The sequence below is a fragment of the Seriola lalandi genome, unplaced genomic scaffold (assembly GCF_002814215.2).
Source record: "Seriola lalandi dorsalis isolate HSWRI2012SDOR001 ecotype SW California unplaced genomic scaffold, Sedor1 jcf7180002054441, whole genome shotgun sequence".
Lineage (NCBI taxonomy): Eukaryota > Metazoa > Chordata > Actinopteri > Carangiformes > Carangidae > Seriola > Seriola lalandi.
Window position 1 is genome coordinate 247067 of NW_019524994.1, and position 22142 is coordinate 269208.

Here is a 22142-nt window from a genome sequence, read left to right on the forward strand (position 1 = left end):
ATTTTACTGTAAAATTAAAATCTTTCAGATTATTCTGACGGCACAGGTTTGTGTTAGTGATGGCGTTCTTTCTTGTTTGATGGTGCCACTTGAGCAGCATCGTCAGTAATGTTAAAACTCTAAACATGGTGGCTTTAAATAAATGTACAAAGATGAGTCAATGCTTTATATTTATGTGCAAGAACTTTAAAACAACGTGTCAATTTACTGAAAAGTGGAATTTCCATTTAAAATAGAGGCTCCTAAATTTTACTTTGCCGTCACGAAATCAAGTAAAAACTCTGCAAAGGTCACAGTCAGTCCAGTCTATGCAGCGATACAGATGGCGATGTTCACCTTTATTCAGCTGCTCGACAGGATTGGCGTCTGAGTCACTGGGGGCTCGAATATAACGAGGGAAGATATTTCTCAGCGTCCTGCAGAGGAGAAGAGGCTGTTACTGCAGCAGAACACAGTTTGTCTCACTTCATTTCTCAATGTGTTGGAACACAACTGCAAAAAAGATGAACAGTTGCTATATTTGTGAAAAGACAGATTCAGGGTCCAATACTGTGGCGCTGTGTAGTTCTCATAGTAATTGATGTCCTGTTTAACAGTGAAGAGAGTCCACTTAATCCTATAATTCTTTGTATGATAATTTGTCTACAAACTATAATTTATGTGTCTGTTAAAAATCTTCTCATGTCTGACTGACTGATATGAGACCTGAGCTCCTGATTCCACAGCACAGCGGAGAAGTCCAAAGACGCAGCTGATGTACTCACACTTGTGACTCTTTTTCCGGCTCGTTCAGGAGCCTGATGAGGGCCTTCTTCGTTTCTGAGTCGAGGGGCTTCACTCGTTTTCCAGACGCCATTTCAGCCTTGGCACCAAGACTGAGGTTCCTGAGATCACAACAAGAGGAAGAAGATGCTGACCTTACAGCAGCTGTCTGTGAGTGTGCTACATTTTCATTTCTAATATTAACTGGTTATTTTAAATGATACAAACTGATACTAACTGTCACATAGTTAGCAACTGGTACACACGGTGAATGGATAATATGAATGAATATGTTGTCACTGCGTACCTTTGCACAGACCAGGACACAGTGATGGGGAAGTCCTCAGTGGAGTTCAACATGTCTATCAGGCTGTTTCTGCTGGGTGGACTGATGGTCCACAGAGAGTTGGAGCTGCCTTTCAGCTCAGCGATGATCAGGTCCTCTGGCATGTAGCCCTCCAGCCACTGCAAGGCTTCCTAACCCCAACACAAAAACACTTTCTACAGATATCCATAGTCTCCAGAGTTTGAATCCTACTGAGTTTGGTGATCCCCTGACTATTGCACTGCAAAGTTTTCACCTACCCTGAGAAACATCTCCACATCCACTTGATGAATGGGCACAAAATTTGGGACCGAATTAACTTCATTGAATTTGATGACTTCTTGTCGTTGTCTTTATTCGATGGATTGCCATGACATTTGGTAGAGCGGTTCACGACTCCCTCAGGATGAATTTTAATACCTTTGGTGATCCTCTGAATTTTCATCTGGTCAAAATTTCAGCCTCAGAGCCACTAGCATGGCTATAGACTGTTTGACTTGTTTTACACCAGAATTTGAGTCAGAAACGTTTCAATTGTACACATAGCCACTTTTAATATGTGTTTATAAAGGGGGTTTAAAATTAGGTTTAAAAAATTTAGGACATATCTACACAATCTCCATTTTCTGGGAAACATGACAAGTAAGGAATTACCTTCAAGTTCAGTCATAGTTAGAGAAAGAGCCATCAATGTAAATCTATGTACAAGGTAATCTCCCACTCCTCTTTTTCTCAACACTGAATTATAAAAACAGTTTAAACACACTGACACATTGCACATAAATCGCATGTAAGGCAATTCTTGAGTTCAACTTACATCGTTATTTAAATATTTCCTGGTGAACTTTTCAAATTCAGCTGGCGTCACATTCTGCAGTTGTTTCTGCTGAGCGCTCATGGTGAAGATGGGCTGTGAGAAGAGGAAATGAAAAAAAGGGAGATAAAAAAAAAGAGCAGAATCTTGTCAAGTATCTTTGTAACTGCACTGAATCTGTGAAACGGTCAAAGAACCCAGCAACCACGATACTCAACCTAGAAACTATATCACATTCATCTGGTTTCTCTCTCCCACCACATGCCAACAGTACCTGAAACACTGAACAAAAAGTTCTACTTCAAGACTTTCAAATAAAACCCTGGGCTCTTGCCGTGGAATGAGTCACAGATTTATTTACTTGATCAAAATCTTCTTGAACCCTTCTCAAAAGGAGAAAGCAGAGGCAGGATTTCTTGTCACATTAAAAGGCTCTGGCTTTGGCTTTGGGCAGACCATCTCTTTGGTCTCTTGTTACTTCTTCTTGGCCTTTTCTGTTTCTCAGTAAAGCACTTGGCAAGCTTGTTTTGCTATAAATGATCTGATAAAAGAAACAGCGTCCACACCTGAAAGCCGGCCAGGGTGATCTTGAGCGAGACATCCAGTGGCGGGTTGACGACTCCAGCTACAGATTTTACAAGGGACATAAAGAGCAACGGGAACCAGACGATACAGATCAGCAGCATCACAATCATCCCTCCCATCCCGTACTTCACCACCTTCTTCTTCTTTTGGCCTCGTGGCTGGGGGTACCTCTGCAGAGGGATTAGATAAAGGAGAGTTGTTGTTTTTACGGTACAGTGCAGTTTGTCAACAGGCAGTGCTCCTGAAACTTTGTGCCAGCTTTACTCCAGCAGCCCTCATACTGAAGGCCACGGCTGTATGAGTTTTAATGCCAGGACTACTTTTGAAATCCATTAGAATTAGGCAGTTCATTGGAACAAAAACTTTAATACAGCAGGTACCTGGAGGTAGAACTGGTAAAGATCGAGGAGTGTATTACTTACTATAGAGAGGCAGAGAATAAATACATTTTTAGTGGGCACCACGGACACAACATATCTTTGCTATTTAATTTTAGAGCCAATATTTCTTTTGCTTTCAGCCATCACCCAGCCAATGCAGATCAGAATTTATTCTTCAAAAGTCACAAAGCAGCAAACACGAGCCTGAAGGAGTCATAGAAAAAAAAGATCTACTTCAACAAAAATAAATATTCAAGCCTGGATTCCAACATGACGGGCTTTGGCTCTGAAGGTAATTCTTTTCACACCAGAATAATGCCTCCATGAAAAACACCTTCTCAGACTCTCTCCAGCATTTGAGGATGAAGATGTGAGCGTAGATGTCCTCCACACAGATCCAGCTGGACAGAGACAGAGAGGTGTCAGTCCAAACCCAGTCCATCACGGCTCGCAGCTCCGTCAGAAACGGCACGAGGCGGAAACTGGAAACAATAGAGCTGTTTTAGTTATCATGGTAAAAATAAGTGACTGAAACGTAATTAAATTTAAATCACAAAGTCATGCTTGTGTCACAGGTTGTGGCTTCTGCCTACACCTTTCTGGCAGTTGCTTTACAATTAGTGTGAAGGTTCATTTTGGAACGAAAATCTTTAGTCAGGGTTGACGTGCTAGATTTTTTCTGGCGCTTTCAACAGCATCTTACAGTCTGTCTCAGTGGATGACGACTACTGTACTTGTCACCCGCTGAGATTCTGATGAAACTTCTGGAAAAAGCTAGTAAGTTGTGTAAAATTGTGAAAAATGGCCATCACAAGTGCGCAGGACTGAAGACTATAATTTGCTTGTTTTGTCAGACACAGACCAAAACCCAAATCAGATCATTTCAGCCCTAGATATGACATTAAAGAGCTGAATACAAACATACGCAAAAGACAAACACTAACAATTAGAAATATTGATGTCCCCTTTCACAAGTATTTGGTTACACATGTCAAGTCCAGGTGTCATGTTTTTGCAGCAGCTGTCTGACACGACCTGACATGACCGGGGCCTCGACCTGTTTGCCCAGCTGGAAGAAATGATACTTTCCCAGCATCACTCACCCTTGAAACAGGAAGAGGTTGACATAATTGTAGCTCTTGGTGAGGAAGTTTCCCAGAACGCGAGTAGGATAACCACAGCGGATCTGATAGGCCGACAGCCCGAAGTAAATGCACTTGACAAAATACCACATCTGAGCGACTGTGTTCTCACTGAAACGCCTGCGAGGAGGAGACAAAACAGACACAAACTGTGTAAAGATGAATAAAGAATGAGGTTTTCAATTTTTTTTTTTTTAAACCACAAATGGAATTTATAGACATCACAAAAAAACTCACCACGTCTTAACTTTGCTGCTTTTGTTAGAAACAAAGTAACTTAACCAGACAAACTCCTGTCACAATAGGTATTGATGGAGGCTTTTTCCAAAGAACTGTCTGAGAGGAATTATTACATTTAAAAATGAGAAAATTAGGGTTGTATCTAAAGCAATTTTGCCTCATAAATGAATTAGACAATAACTTAATTATCAAAATTGATGCCTATTATTTTTCTGATGATTGACTAATTGATTTATATAATAATATTAAGATAATTGTTGCAGCTCTACAGAAAATCTGCAATTATTTAAAGCATATTTTGAGCAAGTTTCTCAGGCTGCTGTGAGACACAGATTCTGTGCCATCATGGCTCCTCAGTAATTAATCAAGTGACTAAATGACTTCAAATTAAAAGCTGATGATATTTAATTTGAGGTCAGATTAGGTTCTTACTTCTTTGTGACTCCAGGCAGGATGAAGAACATCCAGAAGTGGATGCCAAAGACCAGGATGACCTGGAAGATAACCTTTCCCATAACAGACTTTCTGAGGTAGAGGGCCCGGTCCACCACCATGGTCCCAAACTGGATCAAGACCATGACCAAGAAGGGTCCCGGCACCTGATCCTCCGACAGAGACGAGGTGATGTCTGCCGCTGAGTGTTTCTACAGGGGGAAAACGGTGCACAGGATGGTTCCATTAGATTTTGTTGATCAGAAAGAAAAATTCAACTCCATCTAAATGTAAATAAACCTACACCAAACGCCCAGAATCCAAACACAATGATGATGAAGTCGACAGTGTCAGCGAGGAACATCAGCACGTAGACGTCTGTGACAGCACTGTACTCTGGATGGATCAGGTTGTAGAAGAACTGCCTCATGGGAAGGTAGAGCTCCATGAACCTACAAGGAACAACAAGGAAGGAGTTTGTGTTGTTATGATTGAGGAAACAGGTGATAGTGGTCCAGGTCAGTGTTGTATTGTTATCAACCCCAAGACACACAATGGAAATAAATCTTTTTAACTTTTAGTGTTTTTATCTTGAGTCAAAAATCTTCAGTTTTATGTATAACACCTTGTTTGTGTTACATGTGATTTATAGTTTGTTCTCTTTTTTTGCGTTTGCATGACCAGGTCCAATGTTGGACTAAATCAATGTTTTTTGTTTTGGTTTCCTCTTTTCTTTTTTGTTTTGTGGATATCTGGATATTTGTGTGTCATGTGCATGTTATTCATGACGGAATCAAGCATAATTTTGGTGCGTTTCAGTTACTGTTTCAGACATAATATCTCACAAACCAGTGGTTCCACTGTGATTAAATTTAGAGCAAAAACATTTTTGAATCATCCGTGGTAGCACTTACAAAAATTACACTGACTGGCCGGACGGGAATGCTGTAATTAAGGGTCTAAATTTAGACCTTTGAAAGGTTTCAGCTGGTGTATCCCTGATGTCATTTTCCATAGCGCATCCTCCATTATTCATCCAGAATACTTGCTGAGCACACTTCTCATCAGTGGCCTCATAAAGTTACACACTTTCTTGTACAACCACATTTCAAAGTGTTTAGCATCTGTGAAAAAAGAAAAAAAACCCAACTGTGCTTGATCGTACCGCTTTATGATGAAAGCTTTTCCTTTGTAGAGCTGCTCTCTCAGCTTCTCCATAATCATCTGTTTGCGGGTCTTCTGGTGAACGCTGGCCTCGCTGCCATCCTTGCGGCTGCTGTTGTGGGAGGCGGTACTTCCTGTGGAAACAATTTACATTTCAAGCTGTAAATGAACCGTGAGTCACTGGTACAGCCCCAGACAGAGACCTCATCCAGGGGTCGAGGAGAGAGAGCACAAGAAATGTTTTTGCGTGACACGAGTCCAGATAATTCCTTCTGTTTATCATTGCTGTTGTGATTATTATATTATTGCTGGAAGAGCTTTATTTTAGGGACAGAGTGTTAATTGTTGGCTTTCATGTTTCTCATGTTTGAACCAGTTCTCATTCAGCAGCAGGAAACAGGAAATAGAAAAGCATCCTCACCTCTCTTTGACCGTGCAGAAGAGTGAAGAGATCGGTGAGAAATGTGCGAGCCTCCGCTGGAGCTCTTGCGACGCTGGTAGGTCTGCTGTTGTGGGAAGTGCACCTGGACATGTCCTGAATCTATGGAGGTCCCAAAGTTTATGGACTTTAAGGTGTGAGTGGAGCCTCTGGTCTCACTGATCACTGAGGAGGAAGGTTCAGACTCCTTCTCGCTCTCCTCCTTGTCCTTTCCCTCGTCCTCGGACTCACTCTGACGAGAAGGCTCTTTCTTGTCTTTGGGGTCGTCCTCGTCCCACAGACCGTGGCACTGGAAATGAAAATGAGAGGGAGTGTAATTGTATGGATGAAATTTCACAGCACGTCCCAAACAAGCACAGTCACAGTGTTCGTCCCGTAAAGATGTAACATTGCACTCTGATTAGTTGTTTTTTCATTTGCTGAGAAAGAAGGAAAACGTCCAGAAATAGATGGAGAGAAATGGTTCAATCTGAGTACAGCAGGGACACACAAATCTACATCAGGTCAATGCTGGTCTTTTATTCAATACTGGGTATCAGTCAGTCAGTGTTACAAGCTGACAAGCTGAAGACTCCTCCCAGACCACAGACACAAAACCTGCAGTTTTCTCTGCAAATTTTATACATTTTCTGTTGAAAATCTCAGTTTAACAAATTCCTATTTAATTCTAAAAGCAGTTATGTGATGCCATAAAATTCAATACAAGTGAATCAAATAATATTCAATTAGTTGGTGTTTCAGGTGAATTTCTTTTTCAACCTTGCGCAGTTTCAGAGGCTTTTTCTAACTGTGACGACTTCATTTTATATACAGACACAGAACTATTGTGATTTTGATGCATGACGATAGTTAAATTCAAAGATACTGAATATCAGCAGTTAAATAATTAAATACTGTGAAAAATATATGTCGAGCTAACAGTGTGATGGCAATATACTCTTACCTGCGAAAAATACCAGTGTGTCCCCAACTGCACTGTAGCAGAAGTCACTCAAACAGGGATGAATAGTGTATATGTTTGGGACTATTTCAAGCTGTGATTTAAAACAAGTTCTGGAGAAAAATAGAGGTGTATGACACAATACTGGCTGCTGGCTTTACTCTTGTGTGGTTGCAAGTACCTTCAGAATGGATCTGTGGAAGAAGAGAGCCAGTAACTGCACCAGGTCATAGTGGACATAACCGTCCTTCTTCTCCACACCGATGATGTTGGGAGGGTGATATGGTTTGTTCCTATCCATCTTGTTCTGGTTGAACGGGAAGAAGCCAAACTGGAAGAAGTACTTGATGACGATGGTGACCTGGAGGGAAAACGACATCAGTGTAAGTGAAGCTTTCCGGACTACAGACCGAGATGAAGATTTACAGTGAAACCTGAGAGAAATTGTTGTATAAATATCAATAACACTGAATGTGATATTACTGTAAGACTGCAATGTAATTATCTTTCTGTTTTCATGTTTAATGCTCAGTCTGAGAATCAAAGTGACACATTCAACAAATGAACTGAAGCTAAAATGCACCATTGGAACAACATCATTTAATAATTCTCTGACTGTACCTCAGTATAGACAATGGCAGTCATCCAGTAGCGTTTGCTGGGCCGGGGCACAGACAGCATTGCCCAGAGGAAGATGGTGATGGGAAGGACCAGGGTGGCGCAGGAGGCCGACACCATGTGGTTGATGATGATGACCAGGTAGCACACCATCTCCGAGTGGGCCACCAGCATGTTGTAGAAGGCGTAGCAGAGCTGGAGGATCAGAGGCTGGCTTTGGTAGAACTTATCTGACTGTTCCAGCTCGTCGTCATAAAACATCCTGGACAGACACAGAGAAACGGACTGATCGGTGTTTGATTATTTTATATGGTTCTATAATATGAATAAATGGGATCATGCTATCCTTTACTTAAAAATTCACTTATTCAATCGCTTTGCATTTATATAAAACTGGAGACTATTGTCACTTCACCAAAAATCCTACAATCACAGATGGATTACTGAACAGACCCAGGAGATTGACACAACACAACTACATAGACACGCAAAATGACCACAAAACTACACAACTACAAAGAGACACACCATGGCTACAAGAGAGAGAAATGACCACAAAGAGACATTCAGGCCTTTCAGTTCCAATACATTACCGGCTTTTGGTACCAATACGAACAAATATCTTCTCATACCTTACCTTGAGAACAATGTCTTACAATGAAACCCTTTTTTGTTCATTTAGTATAATACGCCAAAATCCTCAACTGTGATTTAACCACATATGAAGGCTGCCAAAATGTAATAGTCAAATTGTAATATCTTTTTGTTGAAGATGTTATGATTAAAATCAGGTAAGAAGATAGCATTTAAAAACAACTTTGATGGTTTTTGATACTAGGGAATACAGAAACGTTTTGGGAAGTACTCAAAAAGTGTTCAGGTCAATACTCAGACCTGTGGATAGCACAAACTTACACCGTACAACTTTAGCGATGAACCACGTGTTAATTGCAGCACATCATCAGGAGACAAAAATTTGATGGCTTCAGTTGTTTTGGGACTTACTTGTTGAGCAGCAGTTCGCTGGCGGTCAGCTCAGTGGTCATAGAGGGCAGCATGATGTCTGACCTGCTGTCTGAGTGGCTGTCAGAGGTCATAATCATACGCCTCTTCCTGTCCGTGTCACTCTCGTCATCACTGACTTCCAGGCGGTCGAAGCTGACCGCCTTGCTGTAGCTGGGAGGCACGTCGGCGTCAGATATTTTAGAAGCATCTGTATCAGGGGTGTAGAGCAGCCCTGCTCGCCCCTCTGTCTGCATGAAGTCCTGCTGTGCTCTTCCGTCTTCACTCTCAGTGATGAAGTCTTTGTCCTGGACGGAGTGGGTACAGGCCTCCTCCAGCCGGCAGGAGGGGCCCTCGCCTGGGCCAAAGGACTCCCAGGGAGCCTCTTCTCTCTCCTGGTCCTTTGGTACCTCTAACTCCTCCTCACCTTCCTCACCCTCCTCACCCTCCAGCCCCTCCTGCTCCTCACCATCCTCCTCCTCTTCCTCCCTGGATTCTGGGTCATTCCAGGGACCACCCTCGGGCCCCTCACTGTCATCCAGCTGTTGTGATTCCCAGGGAACATGCTGCATGTCCTCCCCTTGATCCTGCTCATCCTCCACTTCTTCTATGGTCTCCGTGGTGCCCTGCCTGGAGTAGAGCATGATACACTGGGTGGCTTCACTGCAGGGGACAAAGACAACAGGGATTGTGTCAACCTGTTCAGATGGAACAGACAGAATCAGTCTCCCAGTTTATGCAGAATAAATAAAAAACAACCGGCACACTTGCCTCCCTCTGGGTGCATGGATGTATTTTTATAATGTACTCGCCCATATTTATTAACGGGTTTTTTAATTTTAACAATGAACTTAATTGACTGCTACTACCACACCCTACACATGGATGAGGGCATATCAAACGGAAACACCAGCAGGATATAAACAACTAATAAATTGTTTATAACAATGTAATTGTACGTAGATATAAAGATTAACAAGCAGTATTTGTCAACAAGTATAACTTCTCCAATGAAAACATATTTTATAGTATTACATTGTCAGTCATTATCTGTTTATACACCAGCCTCTACTTATACACAGGAGGAGTTATAGTTGTTAACAAACGCATGAATAAACACTTCAATCTGCCTGCAACTACATTATAATGAGTTTTAAAACATTAGTTAAATACTAATATACTGCATATTAATGCTGAAGAGAGGGAGTTTCAGTGCTACCAAACGCTTACCAACGCTTCCTGAAATGCTCATGATTATACATTATAAAACTATTTTCACTTTATTAGGGTCGTTGACAGGATGTAGTAAACAAAACGGTTAACTACAAGTCATGCAATGATTCAGCTGAAGTCAGAAACAGAAACAAACACGAGTCAGGAGATGCATTGATATTAATCATGTCAGTGACACAGGTTTGTATATGGGTGATGCAGAGGCCAGGCACCTGGACATGAAGCTGCTGGCGCTGTCCATTGATGAATTGGACACGTCCAGGCCGTACATCTTACGCAGTTTGGGCCTAGCACGCTCGCTGGTTTTGGGAATGCACTCTGGCATCGGATCGAGGTCGTCCAGCGTGGATTCGCGAGATAACAGCGTGGTGGCCTCAGTGAAGGCACTGAGAGGCGGTGAGAGTGACAGATGGAATGAGGGGGGGTGAGAGGGATGAGATGGGATCGATGTTAGGTTATACAGACAGGATGTTCCCCATCTTCTGTGTAATAAAGGCAGTTAAACCAACTCTAACATTAAAAATGAGCGAGAAAATGAGCTTCTTGTTTACCATGTCACACATACAGAAAATTAAATGCAGCAAAAGCTGGATCCAAATGTGCGGACACTGAAGTCTTCCCTGTGTCACATCAAGTGTGTGAGGCTGCAGGATCGCAAGGGGATGAAAAGCTCAAAGACCTCATGTGTTTCCATGGAGATGGCTTGATATTCCTGAGCCTGTTACTCATTTCAAAGTATTTTTCTTCACAGTACTGATATTGGCTCTTAACCAGTACTGATACTGGCAACTTGTCCTTTACATAGTAGCCATAACAGATCTGGTCAGAATGGAGATTAAAATTTTCCAAACACAATTTTATACCTTCAACTGAGGATTTTTTACACCACAGAAAAAAACTACTTTTGCCCATAGCTTTTCAAATGATAACAAGTCCAAATTATTCAGCCTATTCATATTTTGTTTGTGCAATAGGAAACCTTACTACAGCAACAAAAACAATAAAAGATGTCTTCAAAAAAAGAATATTATAAAAAAAAGAAAAAGAAAAAAGAAAATTTACGGCCCCTCGTGAATTTGAACTGCTCATTGACTTCCCAGCAATATGCTTGTTAAGTTCCAGTCTGCATGTGCGGTGAAGTCTGAACATCTGGATTCAGCCAAAGAATGTGGATGAAATGGCTCAGTGTGATGATAAACCACAAGATGTTGGTGTTGAACAACATCTTACTGCTATCAGTGACTGCTGTGTATGCGGAAATCCAACTGCATCTCTAGACATCACAAGAGGTAAATGAAAGTAAAAATATGTTTTTAGTAATTTGGATGAGCTGTCCCTTTAATGTGTGAATCATGGCACATCCACTGCCATGTGAATTTAACTGAAGACAACTTTATCACACAAGCATCCACGAGGAACGTGTATAAGTGAATTAGTAATAAGATTTATCCCTCCTTGTAGACAGTTCCTCAATGAAAAAACATGAATCTGATGTCTTTACTAATGCATTGCTGTGTATACAGTATATACATCATTATTTGCATTATAGTTTCCGTTGCTTCTTTCACATTTGCTTAATCTGGAACCCCGAAAAACAAACCAAATGCCTGCTTTCAGTGCAGTTTAAGTTTGTTTTGTTTTTTTTTAGGGCAAAAAGTTCAGAGAGGAAAATGCCATGAGGCTAGAATCTATTCTTTTAAACACTATTTCCTGATGAGGACTCATTTAACACCGTCAGGCTCTGTGTACCTGGATATGCTGTCTCTGGAGGCTGTCGAGTCCTGGCTCTCCATGGCAAGGCCTCCTCGCCTCCGTCTGATCCTGCTGGAGCTGGAGACAAAGTCGTCATCACTGAGCGCATCTAAACTGGCCTGCCTGGACATGTTGAGCCTCATGGCCTTCTGGTAGTAGACGTGGATACTCTCTCTGGAAGGCACGTTGCCCTGGTGGGAGGAGAGGAGTTCATTACTTTCTGTTTCTCCCTCTCATTTTGATGAAATGTTTAATTCATTATAAACTATAACAAAAACATGACTCATACACAGTGGTGCTTTGAGCTGAACATCAGTGGTGGAAAGTGACTAAGAACAGTTATTCAAGTATTGTACTTAAAAACTATTTTGAAGCATTTACTATATTCATTTTCTGCTACTGTATAATTCTACTCCATTAAATTTCAGAGGCACCTATTGAACTTTTAACTCCACTATATCTATTAGATAACTTTATGAAGTTATATAAAATAATATAAAATATAATCAACAAATCAATTATGATGCATCGTTATAGGTTAAAATAAGACTTTGCAAGATTATGTAAATAAAGTCAATAGAATTAGCCCAACATTAAGGTGGTCTACATATTAATGTAACAGTAATTATAATACAATAACATAATTTACATTATTTTGAAATGCGCTATTCTACGAGTACTTTTATTTTGGTACTTGTAGTCCATTTTGATGCTAATACTTTTGTACTTTAACCTGTAACAGAGTATTTCTACATTGTGGTATTGCTGCTTTTACTTAAGTAAAAGATCTTAGTCATTCCACCACTAATGAAGGGTAAGGTCAGCATGTTAACATGCTGATGGTCTGCAGGTATAATGTTTACCATGTTCACCATCTTAGTTTAACTTGTTAGCATGCTAACATTTGCTAATTAGGATAAAACATAAGTCAGATGAAAAAAACAAATCAAAGTACAGCTGAGGTTGATGGAAATGTCATTAGTTGTGCAGGTATTTGGTCATAAGCCAAAGAAATGGGTGAAATAAAAACTTCCTGGTTTTGCTACATTAAAAGTCAAAGGATCACTGAAGCTATTACATCAAAACTATGTTTAAAACTAAGTTACAGTGACTCTTTTTCTAAACGTCAAAAGTCAGCGTGGAGGATCATGTACCTTTTTGACCTCTCGCGTCAGCATGCAGCGCTCTATACGCAGCACAGTGGAGATGTCGATGTACTCTCTGCACATGTCATTCATCCACTTGGTGAAGCTGTCCACTGTCGTCTTAGATAGCACCCAGGTGAACTTGATGATGTTGAACACTCGTTTGATGATGTTGTCTGAGGGAGGGACAACCACAGCCACATAAAGTACAGCAATTTCAGGAAATCAATCAAAATGATTATTATCATCCTGATTAATCTGTGAAAATATCAACTGCCAAAGGATATCAAAAAAGAAAAGAAAGGCAACATTTTTAAGTCCAACTTTCTCTGAATGGGGCACTTGGTTATTGTGATTTGGAAGACAGTTTGTAAATCACCTTTTAAAAATGTACCTTACCTGACACCAGAATTTGTATTAGTAGGTATTATTTAAGGAAAATAAGGAGTTTGTCTGCAAGATGCTGATGTGGCCGTGAAATTAAAAAAAACTTGTGTTGTTAAACTCACTTAAATCCTGAAACTATATGACAAAGAAAGACAATTAGAACAAATACGCAATAGTAATCTATGCATTTCCTTTACGCATCATCAATGTTCCCCATCCAGTTTCTAGAGTGTTTTAAGTTTCAGAAGGTGGAACTAAACAGAACAACAGATCAACTTTTCTCTCAAGATCTCATCAAACTATTTTCTTGAGGTGAAACCAACCTTGACCACCAGACTGCTTGCGCTCCTCTCCTTTTTCTTGCCCATCAGACAGCTCACCAACCTCTATGGCCACGTGACCTGCTGTTGTACAGTAGAGATTTTACTAAAATATAAAAAGAACATGAAATTTATCCACACTAATGTTACAGTTTGTTGAATGTGAGTTTTTTTGGCTCTTGGAACTTGCTTACCATCTTTCTTACTTTTCCTGTGTCTAATTCCCTTTGTGTATTTCTTCCAAAATTTGCGTTTCTCTTTGCCCCGAGCCCTCAGTGCAGCTTTGGGGTCTGTGATCCAGGCATGGTAAAGAAACTGGAGAACAGAGGGCGGCAGTTTAGTATTAGTGAAAGGATGTGAAGTCGAGGAGGCAAGTTCCTGCATGCATGCTTGTTACCACTTTCCAAAACATACCGTGTCCTTTTAAAATGATTTCCCACTTTTAAGCTATCAGTTCAGTATAAAAATCAATGTGCAGACGCTTCAAGCATGACACAGTGAACTGTACTTTAATTAATAATTCATTTATTTAGTTTCACTTTTTTTTAAAGTCATATCAGTGGGATTCAGTTTTGGGCTTGACAGTATGTTCAAGTGCCTGTGAATACTAATATCCCTGACTGAAGAGAAGGTTGGCTGAGAGCACACGTTGTAGTACAAGGAACAACAACATTGCCTTTTATTTCTGTTCCAGATTTTGACTGCTTGTAAATGCAGAGGACTCTCACACGCAACATGTTGGGGCTTCCTTGAATGCCCCAACATGGAGGCCTTTTCAAAACAGTCAACAATCACATGTGCATTATCTCATGAATGTGACATAAGTTTAACAAAAACAAATGTTAAAATATTCACTATTATCAGTTTCTCATCTAAATAAAGCTTTTTACATCTGCAGGTTGATTTTCACAGTGAACTGTGAAAGAAATTGTCGTATATAGTATATAGACACACCAAGGAAAATAGTCAGCAATATTACCAATAATTCATAACTTTTTATGAAAGCTCTGAAACATGCAGGACCACCAGTGCCATATTAACACATACCACTAAATGCTACTTCTATTTCTCCTTCATTGATCATGAACTAACTGAGAATTTCTCTGAGCAGCAGATCACAGGAAAAGGATAAAAAACAAACAGGAAATACCAACACATCTCCAAAACATTTCAGATTAAAGCTCCAGTTCATGCAAACGACTTTAAGAGAATCATTCAGACAATAACAATATGCAGTAAAAAAAAAAAAAAGCGACAATTATATGCAACAATTAGTTTAAAATCTGGTTATTTGCAGCAAAGCAGAGCAGCAGACATGAGCGGGAGTGTTCAGTGGGATGTGGTGTTAGCTGTTACTGGAGCTGGCAGATGATGCAGAAAGCAAGCTGTGTTAGTTCTGGTGGTGAATACCTTGCCTGCCTTCACCACATAGTGCAGAATAGTTTTAGGCAGCTTAATGATAGACCTGGGCAAAGCCAGGACAGCAGAGACAAACTTCCCAATAGCTCGCTACAGAGAGGGAACAGAGTGGGAGAGGGTTAGTGGGAAACATTTCATATTGTTAGAAACATAGATCATCAAAGATTTGGAGCAATTGTGTTAGGAGGCACTGAACAAGAGGATTTAGTGGTCCAGGACAGCATGCAGGTGAATGTACATAAACTCCTCAAAATCCCTGGTAAAAATAATAATACCACAAGTCACAAATTCTAAAACTCAAGGAGCAAGAATTAACATTAAAATGTTCTGAATCATCAAAACGTAAAACAAACTTACTTACTGATATGTTGTCTAAACTGTGCTTATGTTGCAAGCAATCCATTCTATTCTTTTAGTTTTTTATTCTATTCTATTTATTCTATTCTATTCTTTTAGTAAGGCTTTTAAATGAGTATTTGTACATTTTTGTATTGGTACTTTTACTTAAGTAAAACATCTGAGTATTTTCTCTTGCAGTGGATACAGTAAATGTAAGTAAAAGGCTCAATATTTCTCTCTGAAGAAATATAACGTCATAAAAAAATGGAGATGTTCAATCAAAGTGGCTGCACTTCAGTAAAAACACCTCATTATACTTTGCCTCTGCTGAGAGCCACATCCTCATCAATAACAAAAATATCACCTGATTACACAGCTGTGGCAGTGTGTGGGATTAAAATTTCATTTCACCCTGGAGTCACCTGAAATGCTGACTTCTTTGGCGGCTCATCGTCTTTTTTCTCCTCATCCTCCTCTTCCTCCTCACTGTCAGTTTCAAACAAGTAATAGTCTCCACTTCTAACCACTGAGGGGCAAAGGGTAAAGTGTTGTTACATTCAGTGAAACAGAGGATGCAGTTACTCATCGTGTTTTCACAGTAACAGTAATTTAAGGCAAAGTGAAGGTTCCCTGCTGAGAGAAAGAGGCAGGAAAATCAAACCACCTAACAATGAATTCTATTTCATTCACTACATATTAAACACTTATCTGAATCTACAGTAACACGATATAGACACACATTTAAAAACATCAGAGTCAAGAGAGGATGAAACAGAAAACACACACACACCGCATCAAAAATGTTAGTATGACTGATATAACTATGAGCACAAGCCACAGTGCAGATTTGTTTATTCCAGTACGTACAGTCGCCTTTAAGCTACTTGACAGAGCAAGTGACTCCAGACTCCAGTGGTTAAGTGATAGAAGCATTGGGATAGACAAGGCTGACTTATGTCCTTGAACAGAACCACAGTGGGTGGGAGGTGAGGGAGGATGCTGGGAAATGGAGATGAAACATCAAATGACAAAGAGATAAAAATGGAGAAATAATTTGAAAATGTCATGTGGGGATGGAGTACGATAAGAGACATGAGTTCAAACCAAACAGGCAGACCACCGTATTGACTCAGAGAGATGCTGCTATTTTTGTATTTACCATAAAGTGACTGTAAAGGTCGTCATTTTATTTGCTCGATTACTGGCTCCTGTCGTTTTACTCTGTCCTGTTTGGTGATCATGTCTACAGGCAAAGAATGAACAAACCCTCCATCCTTTATTCCAGCACTGAGAATAAAGGTGAGTCGACTTCATATCTTTGCGTGAAAATGTTTTACAACATAGTGATCCATCCTACTGTGGGCTCTTCAGGTGAGACCGAGGCTGGAATTCATGTTTTAAACAACGTCAAGTACAAACCTCCAGCCGTTAGTCATTTTCCCTTTCTACATCGTCTCATTGTGCCTATCTAAGGAAACCCTGCTCCCATACTGACACAGTTTTATAGATCATCTTAAACTGAAGTGCCTCTCCACACACACAGTGTACAGTAACATGAGAGCTGCAGGTAACAAGGGCCCTTAAATAGAGACAGAAAAGGACTAAAGTCTGGATGCGATAAAAAGCTACTGTTTGTCAGTGCCTTCAGAGCCCAGGGGCAGTATGGGAATCCTCAGCGTTCTGGTCAAGGACACAAGGGCCAATCAGAGTGGAGGAAGAAAAATAAGAGGGTTGGGGGGTCAACCTACTGGAAGCATGGTCAACCCACGGCCTCCACCACTGCTTTTTTTTGGTCTTGGTTTTCGTTCGCTGTGCTCCTAAAATTTCACAAATACAGCAGTTCAACATTTCATAAGAAAATCATTTTTTTCTTTAAACTTCAAGCCATATTTCTACTGTATGAAGCTGCTCTTTTAGCTCAAATACCAATGAAAAGACATTATTACACAACATGGCTTCAGTCTGTTATTAATTACATAAACTTTTTCCATATCGACTGCACAGTGAGAGGCCCTGGCAGGCTTCGTCATACCATCGTCATCGTCCTCGGGCTGGATGAGGGTCTGTCCATCACCAGACTCCTGTGCCAAGCTCATCATCTTCTCCTTGCCCCTCTTAAACTTTTGCTGCCTCACTTTAATGCGCTCCATCCTGATTAGATCAGAGAGACGGTGAAGAGACACGTAGTATCGACACAGAGCAACATCACTGACGGCCTAACAGACTGACCATAAACATCTCCAGGCTTCATATGGAAATTAGTGTATGTTATGTAACAGCGGAGTGCTCATTAGAGTGGGTGAGTGGATGTTATCAGAGCTCGTGAGTAACTCCTGAGGTAAGTGTAAGTGGTTGAAATACATTGACTTTATGTGGTATGATATACTGAGAGCTGACTCCCAGGAAACAATAAAGACTGAGTCAGACGCTGCTTTTAATCCAGAAAAAGTTTTACATTCTCTGAATCTTGTTTTCTTATTTAATAACTAAATAAGACCTAATGAGACCCATCAAAGATACTCCAACAATGAAATATAGATTCCATATTTTTTTATTGTCAACAAATCCCATGAAAAAAAACAAAACCATTAACAAGTGTTACCTGTGCAGAAAACGGCAGATGCAGCTTATTTATCATAGAGATACATTGTTATCTGACAATCACATGTATTAAAACACTGAGCACACAATGCCGCATTGGAAGACATGTACCTTCATTACAGTGAAGACACATATTGTAATTTTTTGTTTTTTGACTCCACTCCACTGTTGTAAATACTCACTACAACACCACATGTTTATTAATCCACAGCTGAAAATAGTCCCTGACAAATGCTGTTGTAGCTCTTGTTTGAGCTAAAAACTACAGTTTTTTTCGATCCACTAACAGATCGGTGGTTTTGGTCTTTTCAAGGGATTTATTGACAATACAAAAAACAGAATAATTCCAACCATATTGCAAGTACTGGGCAGCATTGAAGATATATAATTTTTTTTTTCTCACTACGAAAAATATTTAAAACATTGACTTCCACAGTGTGAACGAAGAATGAAGATCCTATAAATAGAACTTTTTTGACAGATCAGAAAACTACTCATCATATATTTTTGTGTATGTTTTTTGGTCTCTTTTTTTGTTAATTGTTAAGGAGACAAACCTCTTTTGAAATAACCCTGTAGTGGCTCCAAAGAACCCTGCTGTTTAACTCTGATTAATAGTTATACAGAAATCTTGGGCAATAACCTATCAAATTTATAGTATCAAAACTTCTTCTAGTATTGCATATTACACATAAAAACCAAAACTACAGCATTACACCACATGGAGTATGTTAAATATTCAGTCTCACTGTCTTTTCAGCTGCTCCACAGACTTGCGCTCCTCCTCCAGTCTCGCCCTCACCGCCTTCACTATAGTGGCCTGGAAAAGCTCCGCTCCTCTGAAACACACAGACACACATCAGTAACTTACTTTAGTATTTAATGACAAGAAAAACCTTATTGCATCAACAGAACCTATGACTGACACCTTACCGTAGTGCTTCCCAAACTTTTTCTGTCCTGCACAACTTTGGCAGATGAAAAAATGTCAAATTTCATCTTATCTATCTTTTAATTCGTATGTTGTTTTGCTTTCTGAATGAATCTTGCTAACCTGAATTATATTATTAGATCTTTTCCACAGATTAAGTTTTGAGTTATAACTGGAAAAGCACAGGTGGAACGGATAACATTAATGACCATTCACCATTCTGGAAATTACTACAATCCAATGCAACAACTAATATTTAGGTTACACAAAAATATCAGCTGTTTTCAGTATTAGTTTCACTTCACACTTTCCCCTCCCCTGCACTGGTTTAATAATGTTTTTCCACATATCTCACAGAAACCCCTGGCCCTGTATCAAAGCCGTGACCCTCCTGGTTACAGCGTCTCTGCACGGAGCAGCTGTGTACCTGGATGCGAGGATCTGTGACGCTCTGATATCAGCCACCACGTGGAGGAAGTAGTAGCTCATGAACACTCGTCTCTGCAGCAGCAGGAAGGCGAAGCAGATACTATCCCAGATGATCCCGGCCTCGTTACTGGGCAGCTCACAGTGATCATCAGGGGCTGGAACAGGACACAGTCATACACAATCTAATCTAGTATGAGTAAAGTATTAGTAATTTAATGACTTTTAACACCACAATAGATTAATTAGCAGCTGGACTACATCCAATAATCTGCAACGTGATCAGCAAGTACAACAGCTCGTCTCCTTGAATGTGAGCATAAATATTATTGTCAAAGTGACAGTATTGTTGATTGACTGGCTCTAATGACACATGAAAGTGATGACATTCATATTAGGGATATTAATGTAGTCTGTTATCTGTATTTGATTACACCTTACTGTTTCACTGAGTGTTGTGGCAGCTGAGTGACTTTCCCAGTGGGGTTAAGATGAAGACAGCACTCAATTAAATTGGCCCTAAAGATGAAAAATAAACAAGGACGTGGAGTTCATTTCCACTTCTTGTGAAACGCTCTTGGACACAATCTGCAGCTACAAATCTCACCAACGTGTTATAGTAGGATAGAAGCCAAAATGGGGATATATGCTCCACCAAATATTGAGGGATATATCTCATCATGTCATGTACCCATTCTTTTAAAAAATAAATGAATAAAAATTCTGCGAAAACCTCAGGATCGCCCGGGAGGTGCGAGAAAACGTTGCTGGGGAGAGTGACGTCTGGACTACTTTGCTTGACCTGCTGCCACCGTGACCCAACCTCTGATAAACGGAAGAAAACGGAGGGGTGGATGGATGACAATTCTACAAGATATTACATGTTGAGTTCACTCACGTGTACCTTCCTGGTTGATGTTGATGTTATATTCTTTAATGGTGCAGGCCAAACTGAACAACTGAATCAACCAACACTTCTTCTTGATCAGAGAGTTGATGTAGCCACAAGCCAAGATCTATGGACACAGAAAAACAAAAATAATCCTTTATTGTACCGTAGAATAAAACATTTAATTTTACATATTATATCAAATAAGATTAAAAATAAATATATGAAAATTAAGGCAAAATACAATGGCCCCTAAGCGATTGATTAAAAGAAAATTATAATTTAATAAAGAATGAATTATGACATATATTAAACAGTGAGAACAGAGAAGTTTTTGGAAATAATTTTGTCCTCCTCAGTTCACACATTCATGCAAACAGATGTTTTATATCTCACGTAGTCAATCAATTCATCCTCATAAAGTATTTGAGATCGACTACTCACAGACAAAATGTTCTTCATGGTGATGACAAAGATGTTGTAGGCAATCAGAAAGTCCCAGTAGTGCAGGATCTTTTTGATTGGCTTCAGTAACAGCTCTCCACCGAAGAGCAGGAAGTAGAAGCAGGCAACCAGGTATCCCATACAGAAGACGCTGATGCGTGTGGTTCCTGTGATGAAGATGATGGTGAGGACGAACCAGAACAGGTAACTGAACATGATGACCTTCAGCATGTCGAGGTAGGACCTGCAGGACAGAGGTGAGGAAGGCCGATCATGAGAGGAAACTAATAACCAGTTGGTGCCATTTTTCTGTAAGAAATGCTAACTTTTAATATATGATATATTTACACTGATGTTAATATATCATATCCTCATGCTGCATTCATGTCAAGGCAGCTGAATGGGAATAAAACATTATATTGTTATAACATAAAAGCATTCACACATTTTTCCAAGAAGGTTCCCCCGACTCTATAGTTACATCTATTGATCAGAAACTTTTTAACACTTCTCTGCAATTTTGTATTTTACCTGAATATCTTGATAAAATAATCTTAATTGAAGGTCTACTTACAAGCTATTTTTCACAGGTTTTTAACAACAGAAGTCCATGACACCTGAGCATATGCCAAAGTTAAGACATTTTATAAAGCTATTGTTCCCATTAATAATAAAGACACATTCTGTAACTGTATAAATGTATATTTACATAATGATTTTGCCAAATGTGGCTTTAATATCTACATTGTTGTGTAACATTTATGCTTTACCTAACCCAGTGCAGAGATGGGATATGTACATAAGTATAAGTATATGAGTACTAATATGTGCCTTATCTATATGTATATCTGGCACAATGCCATCCAGCTAAGATAAGTTGCTAATAAGATGCATGTTTACCACATAATAAAAGTCAAAACAACATTTCAGTTCATTTTGTTGCTGCACGCATAATGCCCATCATTCACACTTAGCGTATCACTTAGTGTCAGGACACCGGTAAGAGTCGAATCAATGAATGGGAACCAGAGCTGAAACCTGACTCCTGTCACTCAGAACAGGTATACACTGCTGCATGTCCTGTGAGTGTGTGTGTCTGACATGCTAAAACCATGCGTATGGATCCTGTGCTATCATGTGAGAGACCATTAATGTGATGTGTACGGTGAAAACATAGGAAGCAACCTGCATTAATGTGATGGACCTGGGGAAAACATGGGACCACAACAACAGCTGCACTGTTGAGGAAGCGGCTCTGATGAAGTGGGTTTGGATCGGACGATGCGTTGATGGGCCGGAATAGCTGAGTGAGAGTCCTTCTTCATCAGGGGGAGAAAATACCTTTTCCATACTTAAAAGCTATTTATTGAGTTAGAGTACAGGGCAAAAGCGTCTGAGTCGCGGAGTGACGGA

At 40.0% G+C, this 22142-nt stretch overlaps 1 protein-coding gene across 1 annotated transcript in view; it reads right to left on the minus strand.

Annotated features, from left to right (window-relative positions):
• The window catches only part of piezo2b (piezo-type mechanosensitive ion channel component 2b), a 78273-nt gene that overhangs the window by 2384 nt on the left and 53747 nt on the right, over positions 1-22142 (minus strand). Inside the window, exons 25-51 of the mRNA XM_087175280.1 lie at positions 20730-20973; positions 20295-20412; positions 19398-19554; positions 18789-18878; positions 17471-17589; positions 17187-17255; positions 15861-15964; positions 15091-15189; positions 13875-13995; positions 13684-13764; positions 12983-13149; positions 11826-12019; positions 10289-10462; positions 8847-9506; positions 7845-8103; positions 7405-7584; positions 6266-6572; positions 5846-5978; positions 4985-5132; positions 4681-4892; positions 3970-4128; positions 3201-3348; positions 2468-2656; positions 1905-1997; positions 1070-1239; positions 765-884; positions 337-416 (exon numbers count right to left, since the gene is read on the minus strand). Of these exons, the coding sequence (XP_087031406.1) occupies positions 337-416; positions 765-884; positions 1070-1239; positions 1905-1997; positions 2468-2656; positions 3201-3348; positions 3970-4128; positions 4681-4892; positions 4985-5132; positions 5846-5978; positions 6266-6572; positions 7405-7584; positions 7845-8103; positions 8847-9506; positions 10289-10462; positions 11826-12019; positions 12983-13149; positions 13684-13764; positions 13875-13995; positions 15091-15189; positions 15861-15964; positions 17187-17255; positions 17471-17589; positions 18789-18878; positions 19398-19554; positions 20295-20412; positions 20730-20973 (4595 nt within the window). The remainder of the gene's footprint in view (positions 1-336; positions 417-764; positions 885-1069; positions 1240-1904; positions 1998-2467; positions 2657-3200; positions 3349-3969; positions 4129-4680; positions 4893-4984; positions 5133-5845; positions 5979-6265; positions 6573-7404; positions 7585-7844; positions 8104-8846; positions 9507-10288; positions 10463-11825; positions 12020-12982; positions 13150-13683; positions 13765-13874; positions 13996-15090; positions 15190-15860; positions 15965-17186; positions 17256-17470; positions 17590-18788; positions 18879-19397; positions 19555-20294; positions 20413-20729; positions 20974-22142) is intronic.